Here is a 16184-nt window from a genome sequence, read left to right as displayed (position 1 = left end):
TGACAGTGCTGAGTCTATGACAGTGCTGAGTCTATGGGTGACAGTGCTGAGTCTATGGGTGACAGTGCTGCGTCTATGACAGTGTTGAGTCTATGGGTGACAGTGCTGAGTCTATGACAGTGCTGAGTCTATGACAGTGCTGAGTCTATGACAGTGCTGAGTCTATGACAGTGCTGAGTCCATGACAGTGCTGAGTCTATGACAGTGCTGAGTCCATGACAGTGCTGAGTCTATGACAGTGCTGAGTCTATGACAGTGCTGAGTCTATGACAGTGCTGAGTCTATGAAAGTGTTGAGTCTACAGGTGACAGTGTTGAGTCTATGGGTGACAGTGCTGAGTCTATGACAGTGCTGAGTCTATGACAGTGCTGAGTCTATGGGTGACAGTGCTGAGTCTATGGGTGACAGTGCTGCGTCTATGACAGTGTTGAGTCTATGGGTGACAGTGCTGAGTCTATGACAGTGCTGAGTCTACGACAGTGCTGAGTCTATGACAGTGCTGAGTCTATGACAGTGCTGAGTCTATGGGTGACAGTGCTGAGTCTATGGGTGACAGTGCTGCGTCTATGACAGTGCTGAGTCTATGGGTGACAGTGTTGAGTCTATGGGTGACAGTGCTGAGTCTATGACAGTGCTGAGTCTATGACAGTGCTGAGTCTATGGCAGTGCTGAGTCTATGACAGTGCTGAGTCTATGGGTGACAGTGCTGAGTCTATGACAGTGCTGAGTCTATGACAGTGTTGAGTCTACAGGTGACAGTGTTGAGTCTATGGGTGACAGTGCTGAGTCTATGACAGTGCTGAGTCTATGACAGTGCTGAGTCTATGGGTGACAGTGCTGAGTCTATGGGTGACAGTGCTGAGTCTATGGGTGACAGTGCTGAGTCTATGACAGTGCTGAGTCTATGACAGTGCTGAGTCTATGGGTGACAGTGCTGAGTCTATGGGTGACAGTGCTGAGTCTATGGGTGACAGTGCTGAGTCTATGACAGTGCTGAGTCTATGACAGTGCTGAGTCTATGACAGTGCTGAGTCTATGACAGTGCTGAGTCTATGACAGTGCTGAGTCCATGACAGTGCTGAGTCTATGACAGTGCTGAGTCTATGACAGTGCTGAGTCCATGACAGTGCTGAGTCTATGACAGTGCTGAGTCTATGACAGTGCTGAGTCCATGACAGTGCTGAGTCTATGACAGTGCTGAGTCCATGACAGTGCTGAGTCTATGACAGTGCTGAGTCCATGACAGTGCTGAGTCTATGACAGTGCTGAGTCTATGACAGTGTTGAGTCTACAGGTGACAGTGTTGAGTCTATGGGTGACAGTGCTGAGTCTATGACAGTGCTGAGTCTATGACAGTGCTGAGTCTATGGGTGACAGTGCTGAGTCTATGGGTGACAGTGCTGAGTCTATGACAGTGCTGAGTCTATGGGTGAGAGTGCTGAGTCTATGGGTGACAGTGCTGAGTCTATGACAGTGCTGAGTCTATGACAGTGCTGAGTCTATGACAGTGCTGAGTCTATGGGTGACAGTGCTGAGTCTATGGGTGGCAGTGCTGAGTCTATGGGTGGCAGTGCTGAGTCTATGACAGTGTTGAGTCTATGGGTGACAGTGCTGAGTCTATGACAGTGCTGAGTCTACGACAGTGCTGAGTCTATGACAGTGCTGAGTCTATGACAGTGCTGAGTCTATGGGTGACAGTGCTGAGTCTATGGGTGACAGTGCTGCGTCTATGACAGTGTTGAGTCTATGGGTGACAGTGCTGAGTCTATGACAGTGCTGAGTCTATGACAGTGCTGAGTCTATGACAGTGCTGAGTCCATGACAGTGTTGAGTCTATGGGTGACAGTGCTGAGTCTATGACAGTGTTGAGTCCATGACAGTGCTGAGTCTATGACAGTGCTGAGTCTATGACAGTGCTGAGTCTATGGGTGACAGTGCTGAGTCTATGGGTGACAGTGCTGCGTCTATGACAGTGTTGAGTCTATGGGTGACAGTGCTGAGTCTATGACAGTGCTGAGTCTATGACAGTGCTGAGTCTATGACAGTGCTGAGTCTATGACAGTGCTGAGTCCATGACAGTGCTGAGTCTATGACAGTGCTGAGTCCATGACAGTGCTGAGTCTATGACAGTGCTGAGTCTATGACAGTGCTGAGTCTATGACAGTGCTGAGTCTATGAAAGTGTTGAGTCTACAGGTGACAGTGTTGAGTCTATGGGTGACAGTGCTGAGTCTATGACAGTGCTGAGTCTATGACAGTGCTGAGTCTATGGGTGACAGTGCTGAGTCTATGGGTGACAGTGCTGCGTCTATGACAGTGTTGAGTCTATGGGTGACAGTGCTGAGTCTATGACAGTGCTGAGTCTACGACAGTGCTGAGTCTATGACAGTGCTGAGTCTATGACAGTGCTGAGTCTATGGGTGACAGTGCTGAGTCTATGGGTGACAGTGCTGCGTCTATGACAGTGCTGAGTCTATGGGTGACAGTGTTGAGTCTATGGGTGACAGTGCTGAGTCTATGACAGTGCTGAGTCTATGACAGTGCTGAGTCTATGACAGTGCTGAGTCTATGACAGTGCTGAGTCTATGGGTGACAGTGCTGAGTCTATGACAGTGCTGAGTCTATGACAGTGCTGAGTCTACGCTACCCCTCCCCACCCACCACCCCCCCACCACCACCCCCCCCCCCACCACCCACCACCCCCCCACCACCACCCCCCTCCACCCACCGCAGGCGAAGCTGCAAGCGCTCCGGCTGGCCCGTGCGACGTCGCCGCCCCGGGCGGGCGAGTTCGTGGTGGCCGTGGGGAGCCCCTTCAAGCTGCAGAACTCTGTGACCACCGGCGTGGTGAGCTCGGCGCAGCGAGGGGGTCGCGACCTCGGCCTGCCCCACCTCGACGTCGACTACGTGCAGACGGACGCCACCATCAACGTGAGAGCGCCGAGCCGCTAAGGAGCGTCGTCGCCATCGCCATCGCCGTAGTCATCGGCCAATCACATCGCGGCCGCCACCGTCACAGCCACCACCGTCACAACCACCATCACCAACACCATCACCACCACCATCAACACCATCACCACCATCACCAACACCATCACCACCATCACCACCATCACCATCATCACCACCACCACCACCATCATCACCACCACCATCACCACCATCATCACCATCAACACCATCACTAACACCATCACCACCAACACCATCACCACCATCACCACCACCATCACCACCACCATCACCACCATCACCACCACCACCATCACCACCATCATCACCATCAACACCATCACTAACACCATCACCACCAACACCATCACCACCATCACCACCACCATCACCACCACCATCACCACCATCACCACCACCACCATCACCACCACCATCACCACCATCACCACCATCACCACCATCACCATCATCTCCACCACTACCACCATCATCACCACCACCATCACCACCATCATCACCACCATCATCACCACCATCACCATCACCACCATCATCACCACCATCACCAGTAGTGGTGGTGAGTGTGGTGGTGGTGAGTGTGGTGGTGGTGAGTGTGGTGGTGGTGAGTGTGGTGGTGAGTGTAGTGGTGAGTGTGGTGGTGGTGAGTGTGGTGGTGAGTGTGGTGGTGGTGAGTGTGGTGGTGAGTGTAGTGGTGAGTGTGGTGGTGGTGAGTGTGGTGGTGAGTGTGGTGGTGAGTGTGGTGGTGGTGAGTGTAGTGGTGAGTGTGGTGGTGGTGAGTGTGGTGGTGAGTGTGGTGGTGAGTGTAGTGGTGAGTGTGGTGAGGGTGAGTGTAGTGGTGAGTGTGGTGAGGGTGAGTGTAGTGGTGAGTGTAGTGGTGAGTGTGGTAGTGGTGAGTGTAGTGGTGAGTGTGGTAGTGGTGAGTGTGGTAGTGGTGAGTGTAGTGGTGAGTGTGGTAGTGGTGAGTGTGGTAGTGGTGAGTGTAGTGGTGAGTAGTGGTGAGGGTGAGTGTAGTAGTAGTGAGTGTAGTAGTGGTGAGTGAAGTGGTGAGTAGTGGTGAGTGTAGTGGTGAGGGTGAGTGTAGTAGTGGTGAGTGTAGTAGTGGTGAGTGTAGTAGTGAGTAGTGGTGAGTGTAGTGGTGAGTGTGGTGCTGAGTGTAGTGGTGAGTGTGGTGGTGAGTGTGGTGCTGAGTGTAGTGGTGAGTGTAGTGGTGAGTGCGGTGGTGAGGGTGAGTGTAGTGGTGAGTTTGGTGAGTGTAGTGGTGGTGAGTCGTAGTGGAGAGTGTAGTGGTGAGGGTGGTGGCGAGTAGTAGTGGTGAGTGTGGTGAGTGTAGTGGTGAGTAGTGGTGAGTTTGGTGAGGGTGGTGGTGAGTAGTGGTGAGGAGTGGTGAGGGTGGTGAGTAGTGGTAAGTGTAGTGTTGAGTAGTGGTGAGTGTGCTGAGTAGTGGTGAGTGTAGTAGTGGTGAGTTTGGTGAGTTTGGTGAGTAGTAGTGGTGAGTAGTGGTGAGTGTAGTGGTGAGTGTAGTGGTGAGTGTAGTGGTGAGTGTAGTGGTGAGTAGTAGTGGTGAGTGTAGTGGTGAGTAGTGTTGAGTGTGGTGAGTAGTAGTGGTGACTGTAGTGGTGAGTGTAGTGGTGAGTAGTAGTGGTGAGTATAGTGAGTATAGTGAGTAGTGGTGAGTGTGGTGAGTAGTAATGGTGAGTGTAGTGGTGAGTAGTAGTGGTGCGTAGTGGTGAGTATAGTGTAGTGGTGGTGAGTGTAGTGGTGAGTAGTAGTGGTGAGTAGTGGTGAGTGTAGTGGTGAGTTTGGTGAGTAGTGGTGAGTGGTGGTGAGTGTAGTGAGTGTAGTGGTGAGTGTAGTGGTGAGTAGTGGTGAGTGTAGTGAGTAGTAGTGGTGAGTGTAGTGGTGAGTAGTGGTGAGTGTAGTGGTGAGTAGTGGTGAGTGTGGTGAGTGTAGTGGTGAGTATAGTGAGTGTAGTGGTGAGTTTGGTGAGTAGTGGTGAGTGTAGTGGTGAGTAGTGGTGAGTGTAGTGGTGAGTAGTGGTGAGTGTAGTGGTGAGTATAGTGAGTAGTGGTGAGTGTAGTGGTGAGTATTAGTGGTGAGGGCAAGTGTGGTGAGTAGTGGTGAGTGTAGTAGTGGTGAGTAGTGGTGAGTGTAGTAGTGGTGAGTAGTGGTGAGTGTAGTAGTGGTGAGTAGAGGTGAGTAGTGGTGAGTAGTAGTGGTGAGTGTAGTGGTGAGTATAGTGAGTGTAGTGGTGAGTAGTGGTGAGATTGGTGAGTAGTGGTGAGTAGTAGTGGTGAGTAGTGGTGAGTGTAGTGGTGAGTGTGGTGAGTAGTGGTGAGTGTAGTGGAGAGTAGTGGTGAGTATAGTGAGTATAGTGAGTAGTAGTGGTGAGTATAGTGGTGAGTATAGTGGTGAGTGTAGTTGTGGTGAGTGTAGTTGTGGTGAGTGTAGTAGTGGTGAGTGTAGTGGTGAGTAGTAGTGGTGAGTGTAGTAGTGGTGAGTAGTGGTGAGTAGTAGTGGTGAGTGTAGTGGTGAGTGTAGTGGTGAGTATAGTGTAGTAGTGGTGAGTGTAGTGGTGAGTGTAGTGGTGAGTAGTAGTGGTGAGTGTAGTGGTGAGTAGTGGTGAGTGTAGTGGTGAGTGTAGTGGTGAGTGTAGTGAGTGTAGTGGTGAGTAGTGGTGAGTGTAGTGGTGAGTAGTGGTGAGTTTGGTGAGTAGTGGTGAGTATAGTAGTGGTGAGTAGTAGTGGTGAGTGTAGTGGTGAGTTTGGTGAGTAGTGGTGAGTAGTGGTGAGTGTAGTGGTGAGTATAGTGGTGAGTGTAGTAGTGGTGAGTGTAGTAGTGGTGAGTGTAGTGGTGAGTAGTGGTGAGTGTGGTGAGTAGTGGTGAGTAGTAGTGGAGAGTAGTAGTGGTGAGTGTAGTGGTGAGTGTAGTGGTGGTGAGTTTGGTGAGTAGTGGTGAGTGTAGTGGTGAGTAGTGGTGAGTGTAGTGGTGAGTGTAGTAGTGGTGAGTGTAGTGGTGAGTGTAGTAGTGGTGAGTGTAGTGAGTGTAGTAGTGAGTAGTGGTGAGTTTGGTGAGTAGTGGTGAGTAGTGGTGAGTGTGGTGAGTAGTAGTGGTGAGTGTAGTGGTGAGTTTGGTGAGTAGTGGTGAGTGTAGTAGTGGTGAGTGTAGTGGTAAGTTTGGTGAGTAGTGGTGAGTAGTGGTGAGTGTAGTAGTGGTGAGAAGTGGTGAGTTTGGTGAGTGTGAGTAGTAGTGGTGAGTGTGGTGAGTGTAGTGAGTGTAGTGGTGAGTAGTGGTGAGTGTAGTGGTGAGTTTGGTGAGTAGTGGTGAGTAGTGGTGACCACTCTGCGTTTGTTTTTCTGTTGCCGGTCTCTGACCCCCAAGTACGGCAACTCTGGGGGGCCTCTCGTGAACCTGGTGAGCACGTGACCCACACACACACACGTGACCCACACACACACACGTGACCCACACACACACGTGACCCACACACACACGTGACCCACACACACACACACACGTGACCCACACACACACACACACGTGACCCACACACAAACACACACGTGACCCACACACACACACACACGTGACCCACACACACACACACGTGACCCACACACACACACACGTGACCCACACACACACACGTGACCCACACACACACACACACGTGACCCACACACACACACACACGTGACCCACACACACACACACACGTGACCCACACACACACACACACGTGACCCACACACACACAAACACGTGACCCACACACACACACACGTGACCCACACACACACACACACACGTGACCCACACACACACACGTGACCCACACACACACACACACGTGACCCACACACACACACGTGACCCACACACACACACACACACGTGACCCACACACACACGTGACACACACACACACACGTGACCCACACACACACACGTGACCCACACACACACACACACGTGACCCACACACACACACGTGACCCACACACACACACGTGACCCACACACACACGTGACCCACACACACACACGTGACCCACACACACACAAACACGTGACCCACACACACACACACGTGACCCACACACACACACACACGTGACCCACACACACACACACACGTGACCCACACACACACACGTGACCCACACACATACACACACACGTGACCCACACACACACACACGTGACCCACACACACACACACGTGACCCACACACACACACACACGTGACCCACACACACACACGTGACCCACACACACACACGTGACCCACACACACACACACGTGACCCACACACACACACACACGTGACCCACACACACACGTGACCCACACACAAACACACACGTGACCCACACACACACACACGTGACCCACACACACACACACACGTGACCCACACACACACACACGTGACCCACACACACACACACGTGACCCACACACACACACACGTGACCCACACACACACACACACGTGACCCACACACACACACACGTGACCCACACACACACACACACGTGACCCACACACACACACACACGTGACCCACACACACACACGTGACCCACACACACACACACGTGACCAACAAACACACACGTGACCCACACACACACACACGTGACCCACACACACACACACACACGTGACCCACACACACCCACACACACGTTACCCACACACACACACACACGTGACCCACACACACACACACGTGACCCACACACACACACGTGACCCACACACACACACATACGTGACCCACACACACACACACGTGACCCACACACACACACACACACGTGACCCACACACACACACATACGTGACCCACACACACACACGTGACCCACACACACACACACGTGACCCACACACACACACACACGTGACCCACACACACACACACACGTGACCCACACACACACGTGACCCACACACACACACACGTGACCCACACACACACACACGTGACCCACACACACACACACACGTGACCCACACACACACACACGTGACCCACACACACACACACACGTGACCCACACACACACACACACGTGACCCACACACACACACACACGTGACCCACACACACCTACTGTGTGTGTGTCAGGTGTGTGTGTGTGTATGTGTGTGTGTGTGTACGTGTGTGTGTGTACGTGTGTGTGTGTATGTGTGTATGTATGTGTGTGTATGTGTGTGTATGTGTGTGTGTCTGTGTGTCTGTGTATGTGCATGTGTGTGTACGTGTGTGTGTATGTGTGTGTGTGTGTATGTCTGTGTCTGTGTGTGTGTATGTGTGTGTGTATGTCTGTGTGTGTGTCTGTGTGTATGTGTGTGTATGTGTGTGTGTATGTGTGTGTGTGTGTGTTTGTGTGTGTGTATGTACGTGTGTGTATGTGTGTATGTGTGTGTATGTATGTGTGTGTGTCTGTGTGTGTGTATGTGTGTGTATGTGTGTGTGTCTGTGTATGTGCGTGTGTGTACGTGTGTGTGTGTATGTGTGTATGTGTGTGTATGTGTGTCTGTGTGTGTATGTGTGTATGTGTGTACGTGTGTGTGTATATATGTGTGTGTGTCTGTGTGTGTATGTGTGTGTGTCCGGCAAAACAACCCCCTACCTCCTCGCGGTGCCGGACGGGCAACTCTGTCGTGGACAGTGCTGTGGGGGGAGATCCAATTTTGATTGGCTCCTCCCCTCATGGCATATGTGTCCACCACAGGGGCTAAACGGGGGCTCTGGACGGGTGCGAGGGGCTGGTAACCCCTCCACCTTCAATTAATTACCACAAAACCACGAGTTAAACTGAAATATGTAACAAATAAGCTTGTGCTGGAGGCCCCGGGGGGCCAGGTGTCTATGACGTCTCCTGGCCAAACCCCTTGGCGGAGACAGGAGATTGAATACCTACCCTCGGGGCTACTCCAGAAACAACGACAAGCCACTACGGGTGGCCACGTGGAATGTTCGAACGCTCACTGCAGAGGAGAGGCTGCCACTCCTCTGTCGGGAGCTGGACCGGTACCGCCTGGATCTCTGCGGCATTCAGGAGGTCCGGTGGACCGGCTCTGGCTCCTGCCACCATGAGGGGTGGACAGTCCTCTACTCGGGGCAGCAGACTGCCAAACAACAAGGTGTGGCTCTTCTTTTGAACAAAAGAATCAGAATCAGAATCAGAAAGGGTTTTATTCGCCATGTAAGTTCACACCGACACGGAATTTACTTTGGCAGGATGGTGCATACATTCAACATATAGGAATCTAAAATCTTAAATAAGTTTTAAACAAGTCTTACTATAATAAGGGTTAAAAGTCTAACACTAAGGGGCTGAAGTATATAAAATTAAATAAATATCGAATATAAAATAGCTTTAAGATATAATTTAAAAATACAAATAGGGAAACATAGTTAATATCAGCAACGTGTCGTTATGTAGATCAAATGTTAAAAACAGTGTTAGCCCTTGGCCTTGTTTAACAGGCCAGCAGCAGATGGGAAGAAACTGTTTTTATGGCGTGAGGTTTTGGTCCTGATGGACCGAAGCCTTCTGCCGGAGGGGAGTAGCTGAAACAGAGAGTGTCCAGGGTGGGAGAAATCGGCCATAATCTTCCTCGCTCGCCTCATAGACCTTGTCGTGTGCAGGTCCTCGAGGGTCGGTAGATTGCAGGCAATTACCTTCTCAGCAGTGTGGATGATACGCTGCAGTCTGCTCTTGTCCTTGGCAGTGGCAGCAGCGTACCAGACGGTTATGGAGGAGGTGAGGATGGATTCAATGATCGCTGTATAGAATTGCACCATCATTGTCTTTGGCAGGTTGAATTTCTTCAGCTGCCGTAGAAAGTACATCCTCTGTTGAGCTTTCTTGGTGAGGGAGCTGATGTTCAATTCCCACTTGAGGTCCCGGGAGAGAATAGTGCCCAGGAAGCGGAAGGACTCTACAATTTTTACTGGGGAGTCTAACAGGGTGATGGGGGTGAGTGGTGCTGTATTCTTCCTGAAGTCCACAACCATCTCAACTGTCTTTAGAGCATTTAGCTCTAAGTTGTTCTGGCTACACCAGGTCACCAGATTGTCAGCTTCCCACCTATAGTCAGACTCATCCCCACCAGAGATCAGCCCAATGAGGGTGGTGTCATCCGCAAACTTCAATAGTTTGACGGACATATGATTGGAGGTGCAGCTGTTGGTATACAGGGAGAAGAGCAGAGGGGAAAGGACGCAGCCCTGAGGAGTTCCGGTGCTGATGGACCTGGAGCCAGAGACTTGTGTTCCCAGCTTAACGCACTGCTTCCTGTCAGACAGGAAGTCTGTGATCCATTTACAGGTGGTGTATGGCACGTTCAGCTGGAAGAGCTTGTCCTGAAGCAGGGCAGGGATGATGGTGTTGAAGGCAGAGCTGAAGTCCACAAACAGGATCCTGGCGTAGGATGCTGGGGCGTCCAGATGCTGTAGGGTGAAGTGGAGGGCCATGTTAACTGCATCGTCCACAGACCTGTTGGCTCTGTAGGCAAACTGAAGGGGGTCCAGGAGAGGGTCTGTGATGGCTTTGAGGTGTGCCAGGACCAGGCGCTCAAAAGACTTCATTACCACAGATGTAAGGGCGACCGGTCTGTAATCATTTAGTCCTGTTGGCCTTAGCTTTTTGGGCACAGGGATGATGGTGGAGGACTTGAGACAGGCTGGTACATGGCATGTCTCCAGGGAGGTGTTAAAGATGTTGGTGAACACCGGAGACAGCTGGTCAGCGCAGTGCCTGAGGGTGGCTGGAGAGACAGAGTCCGGCCCGGCTGCTTTGCGTGGATTCTGCCTCTTGAAAAGTCTATTAACTTCTCCCTCCTGAAAGGAGATAGTCGTCTCTGTAGTATTGGTGGGGGATGGGGCCTCTTGGGTTGGAAGGGGTGGTTCAGGACAGTCCAATTGTCTTTCAAATCTACAGTAGAACTCGTTCAGGTCGTTGGCTAGGCGGGAGTCGTTAGTGGTGTGGGGGGCTCTGGGTTTGTAGTTGGTGATCTGCCTGAGCCCTCTCCAGACAGAAGCAGCGTCGTTTGTAGAGAACTGGTGTTTTAGTCTCTCTGAGTATAGTCGTTTAGCCTCTCTCACCGCTTTGCTAAACCTGTTCTTCGACTCCTTGAATCTGTCTCTATCTCCACTCCTAAACGCTTCCTCCTTCTCCAACCTCAACCTTCTGAGCTTTGCTGAGAACCAGGGCTTATTGTTGTTAAAGTTCACCCTGGTACGTGTTGGGATACAGCAGTCCTCACAGAAGCTGATGTAGGACGTCACAGCCTCTGTGAGTTCATCTAGACTATTGGTAGCAGTCGTGAACATATCCCAGTCAGTACAGTCTAAGCACGCCCGCAAATCTTCCACAGCCTCACTGGTCCACTGTTTAGATGTCCTCACAGCAGGTTTACAGAGTTTTAGTTTCTGCCTGTATGCAGGAATCAGGTGGACCATGGCATGGTCAGAGTGTCCTAGTGCTGCTCGGGGGACGGCGTGGTAGGCTCTACTGACTGTAGTGTAACAGTGATCCAGAGTGTTCCCTTCTCTGGTTGGGCATTTAATGAATTGTATGTATTTGGGGAGTTCGTGGCTGAGATTACCTTTGTTAAAGTCGCCAAGTACGATAACCAACGAATCTGGATTTGCTCGCTCCACACTCAGAATCTGATCGGCGAGCATGCGTTGGGCCTCTTTAACCTGAGGACAAGGCGGCAAATAAACTCCGACCAAAATGAGCGACGCGAACTCGCGAGGCGAGTAAAACGGTTTACAGGTTATAAAAATTGATTCAAGGAGTGGAGAACAATGTTGCAGAATCACTGTGACATCTACACACCAGCCACTGTTAATGTAAAAACAAATACCACCGCCTTTCGTCTTGCCGGAGAGTGCTATGTCACGATCCGATCTTACAAGATGGAATCCTGCTAGTTGTAGCGAAGTGTCCGGAATCAAATCACACAGCCATGTTTCCGTGAAGCACAATGCAGAAGCTGAAAGAAAGTCTTTGTTTTTTACCATCAGTAGCTGAAGTTCATCCATTTTGTTGTACAGTGAACGTACGTTGGAGAGGAAAAAGCTCGGAAGCACTGTTCGGATCCCGCGTCTGCGTAGCCGTACTAGAGCCCCCGACCGTTTACCCCTTGGGCGGCGTTTCGTTGCTTGAGCAAAGCCTAGCGCGGCATTGACTAGAATGCCTACTAATTCTGCCGCTGGAAGCAGAAAAGTAGGAATTAAATCCACAGGAGTTGTTTCCCTGATATTTAAAAGTTCGTCTCTTGTTAGAGAACTCCGAAAATCTTGGCAAAACACTGAATTGACAGACAAAACAAGACAAAACAGGGCGCACCGACCGGCTGAGGCTACCACCATCAGCGCCATCTTCGCACCAGCACGGGTGTGCTGAACAGCAGGACTCCCTCACCAGCACTGGTGTGTTGAACAGTAGGCCCCTCTCACCAGCATGGGAGTGGTGAACAGCAGGCCCCTCTCACCAACACGGGTGTGATGAACAGTAGGCCTCTCTCACCAGCATGGAAGTGAACAGCAGGCCCCTCTCACCAACACGGGGGTGATGAACAGCACGCCCCTCACACCAGCACGGGTGTGATGAATAGTAGGCCTCTCTCACCAGCACGGGTGTGATGAACAGCAGGCCCCTCTCACCAGCATGGGTGTGTTGAACAGCAGGCCCCTCTCACCAGCACGGGTGTGTTGAACAGCAGGCCCCTCTCACCAGCACGGGTGTGTTGAACAGCAGGCCCCTCTCACCAGCACGGGTGTGCTGAACAGTAGGCCCCTCTCACCAGCACGGGTCTGTTGAACAGCAGGCCCCTCTCACCAGCACGGGTGTGCTGAACAGTAGGCCCCTCAACACGGGTGTGCTGAACAGCAGGCCTCTCTCACCAACACGGGTGTGCTGAACAGTAGGCCCCTCAACAGCAGGCCCCTCTCACCAGCACGGGTGTGCTGAACAGCAGGCCCCTCAACACGGGTGTGCTGAACAGCAGGCCTCTCTCACCAGCACCGGTGTGCTGAACAGCAGGCCCCTCTCACCAACACGGATGTGATGAACAGCAGGCCCCTCTCACCAGCACGGGTGTGCTGAACAGCAGGCCCCTCAACACGTGTGAGCTGAACAGCCGGCCTCTCTCACCAGCACGGGTGTGCTGAACAGCAGGCCCCTCTCACCAGCACGGGTGTGCTGAAAAGCAGGCCCCTCTCACCAGCACGGGTGTGTTGAACAGCAGGCCTCTCTCACCAGCACGGGTGTGCTGAAAAGCAGGCCCCTCTCACCAGCACGGGTTTGTTGAACAGCAGGCCTCTCTCACCAGCAAGGGTGTGCTGAACAGCAGGCCCCTCAACACGGGTGTACTGAACAGCAGGCCTCTCTCACCAGCACGGGTGTGATGAACAGCAGGCCCCAAAACAGCAGGCCTCTCTCACCAGCACGGGTGTGATGAACAGCAGGCCTCTCTCACCAGCACGAGTGTGTTGAACAGCAAGCCCCTCTCAAGACAAAACAAGACAAAACTGGACAAAACAGGGCGCACCAACCGGCCGAGGCTGCCATCATCGGCGCCGTCTTGCCTGAATTCAGGGGGCGTGTAAGCGTGGCGGTGAGGTGTGGGAAGCTGTAAGCCCCAGGCTACTTTGGGCTCGCCTTCCCATCAACCGGAGGCGAGGAATGGTGGTCGTGGTTACTTTTGTCCCCACCGAAGATGAACATCCGTGGAGGGATGCAGGCAAATCCGATGAGTCAGATGCCTTCTATGACCTCCTGTCACAGGTGCTGGCTAAAGTTGCCCCTCGGGATAGAGTCATCTTGTTGGGAGACTTCAATGCCCGAGTTGGTCATGATGCTGGCACCTGGTCTGGAGTGATTGGAGGGCATGGGCCAGATGAGCTCAATAACAACGGTAGGAGGCTGCTAGATTTTTGTGCAGCCCAGGGGCTTGTAATTACCAACACGCTGTTCCGGCATCGGCGCATCCACACAACATCATGGATGCATGCCGGGTCCAAGCAAGAACATCTGCTGGACTACATAGTGACGGACCAGCGGATGCGAGCCCATGTCCTTGACACCAGGACCTACCGTGGAGCTGATCTGCCCTCTGACCATCGACTAGTCATCTGTAAGATGCGCCTGCCATTCTTTTACTCCGGTGGTGGGTATACACCCAGGACCCCATTCCGACCTAAAGTGGCCTGGTCTCAGTTATCTGATGAAAGTTGCAAGCGAGAATTTCATCATCGCCTGCGGCTAGGGTTGGCATCGTCCCCCACTCCTCCGAATGTCGAGGGAAAATGGGTGAGGTTTAGGACTGTCACTCATGCAGCTGCATTGGATGCTTTGGGTACGCGGTCCAGACCTCCCCAGAGACCCTGGCTGACAGAGGAGGTGTTCAGGATAGTTGAGAAAAAGTGACAGGCCTACTGTCATCGGCTAGAGAATCCCACGTCAGAGAATGAGGAGGATTACCGCAGCCTTCGCTCGGAGGTTCGGAGAGCCGTGAGGCGCTGCAAGGATGGGTGGTGGTCGCGGGTTGCTGAGGAGATGGAGTCTGCCTCAGTGGCCCGCGATCACAAATCTCTATTTAACTCCATCAAAAAAGTAACCTGCAGCGCCACACCTATTACCATCATTAGGGGAAAAAAGGTGATCCAATCTCCGACCCCCAGGAACAGGTTTGCAGATTTGCTGAGCATTTCTGTGAGGTCCTGGGGGAGGGAAAATCCCACAGCCAGGAAAACATCGTGGCACAAAGTGAGGATGACCCTGCTGAGGCTGCGGTGCCTCAAATATTGGAAGAAGTCACCCCCTGTGAGTGGCTGGCTGAGGTGCCATCTGTTGAGGAAGTACTGAGGGTGATCCGGAGTCTGAGACCAGGAAAGGCAGCGGGCAGAGATGATCCCCCAAGCGAAATGCTGAGGGAGGGTGGCGTTTGTGCCCAAACTGCCCTATATGACATCATAACAACAGTCTGGACCACTGGACGGCTTCCGCAGGATTGGAAGGATGCCCTGGTGGTCCCCCTCTTTAAGAAGGGGGACCGCACAGACTGTAACAACTACAGGGGCATCTCACTCCTCAGTGTGCCGGGAAAGGTCCTGGCAAGGATTATTCAACATCGCCTTGCTAGGCACGCTGAGGAGAGGCTTGCGGAGCCCCAATGCGGTTTCAGGAAAGGGCGGTCCTGCACAGATGCCATATTTTCTGTCCGTCTGCTACAGCAGAGGTGTAGGGAATTCCAGAAAGACCTACATCTCTGCTTTATTGGCCTGGTCAAGGCTTATGATACCATCAGCAGGCCTGGCCTCTGGATCGTTCTTCGTGCTTTTGGAGTCCCTGACCCTCTGCTCACGATCATTAAGGACCTTCGTGATGGTGAGCGGGTCCGGGTAAAACTACGTGGCCGGGAGTCAGAGCCATTCCCTGTACACCTTGGGGTGCGACAGGGATGTCCTCTGGCTCCCACATTATAAAACATCTATTTTGACTGCGTCGTTCGTGAAGCCTTCAATAGCTGTACCGGGGGAATCTCCATGTGGTACAGATATAATGGGAGGCTGATCGATGCCCGGGTGCGGTCAAGGGATGGCTCCCTATTGCTCAACTACGTTATATATGCTGATGATTTGGTAATACCTGCACATTCGGAGGAGGAGTTGGAGACGCTGCTGAGACTGGAGCGTGCCACTAAGAGGTGGGGCCTTACCATCAGCCCCACCAAAACTAAGCACCTGCCTGGGTATTTTGTACCATCGGACACTCCACCCCCACAACTCCCAATCGGTGATGGGGCAGTTGTGGAGAGAGTGGAGAGTTTCCCATACCTAGGCAGTGTGCTTATGACCGGCTCCAGTTTAACAGCAGAGGTCTCACTCCGAATCAGTCGAGCGGCAATATCTTTTCATCGGTTGCGTAACGCTGTGTGGAAGCTACCTGGTCTGTCGCTCCGCACTAAGCTTCAGGTCTTCTCGGCCACGGTCATTCCCTCCCTTCTCTACGCTTGCGAAACGTGAACCCCTCTAATGGAACATCTTCGCCGGTTAGAAACATTTAGGCTGGCCTGCCTACGATCCATCCTGGGTTTAACCAGACTGGATTGTGTGAGGAGCTCAAAAATCCTTGAAAGATCTCGGCAATGTTCCATCGGTGAGCTCCTCCGGCGGGG

General features: G+C 52.4%; 1 protein-coding gene across 1 annotated transcript in view; it reads left to right on the top strand.

The window, feature by feature from the left end:
• The window catches only part of LOC116937902 (uncharacterized), a 55698-nt gene that overhangs the window by 29307 nt on the left and 10207 nt on the right, over nucleotides 1-16184 (top strand). The window contains exons 4-5 of the mRNA XM_076064790.1: nucleotides 2733-2930; nucleotides 6354-6386. Coding sequence (XP_075920905.1) covers nucleotides 2733-2930; nucleotides 6354-6386 — 231 coding nt within the window. The remainder of the gene's footprint in view (nucleotides 1-2732; nucleotides 2931-6353; nucleotides 6387-16184) is intronic.

This window comes from Petromyzon marinus, unplaced genomic scaffold (assembly GCF_048934315.1).
Source record: "Petromyzon marinus isolate PM22_M1 ecotype Great Lakes invasive population unplaced genomic scaffold, UKy_Petmar_22M1.pri1.0 PM_Scaffold_73, whole genome shotgun sequence".
Classification (NCBI taxonomy): domain Eukaryota; kingdom Metazoa; phylum Chordata; class Hyperoartia; order Petromyzontiformes; family Petromyzontidae; genus Petromyzon; species Petromyzon marinus.
Note: the sequence above shows the minus strand (reverse complement) of the source record. Positions and strands in the feature narration are given on the sequence as shown.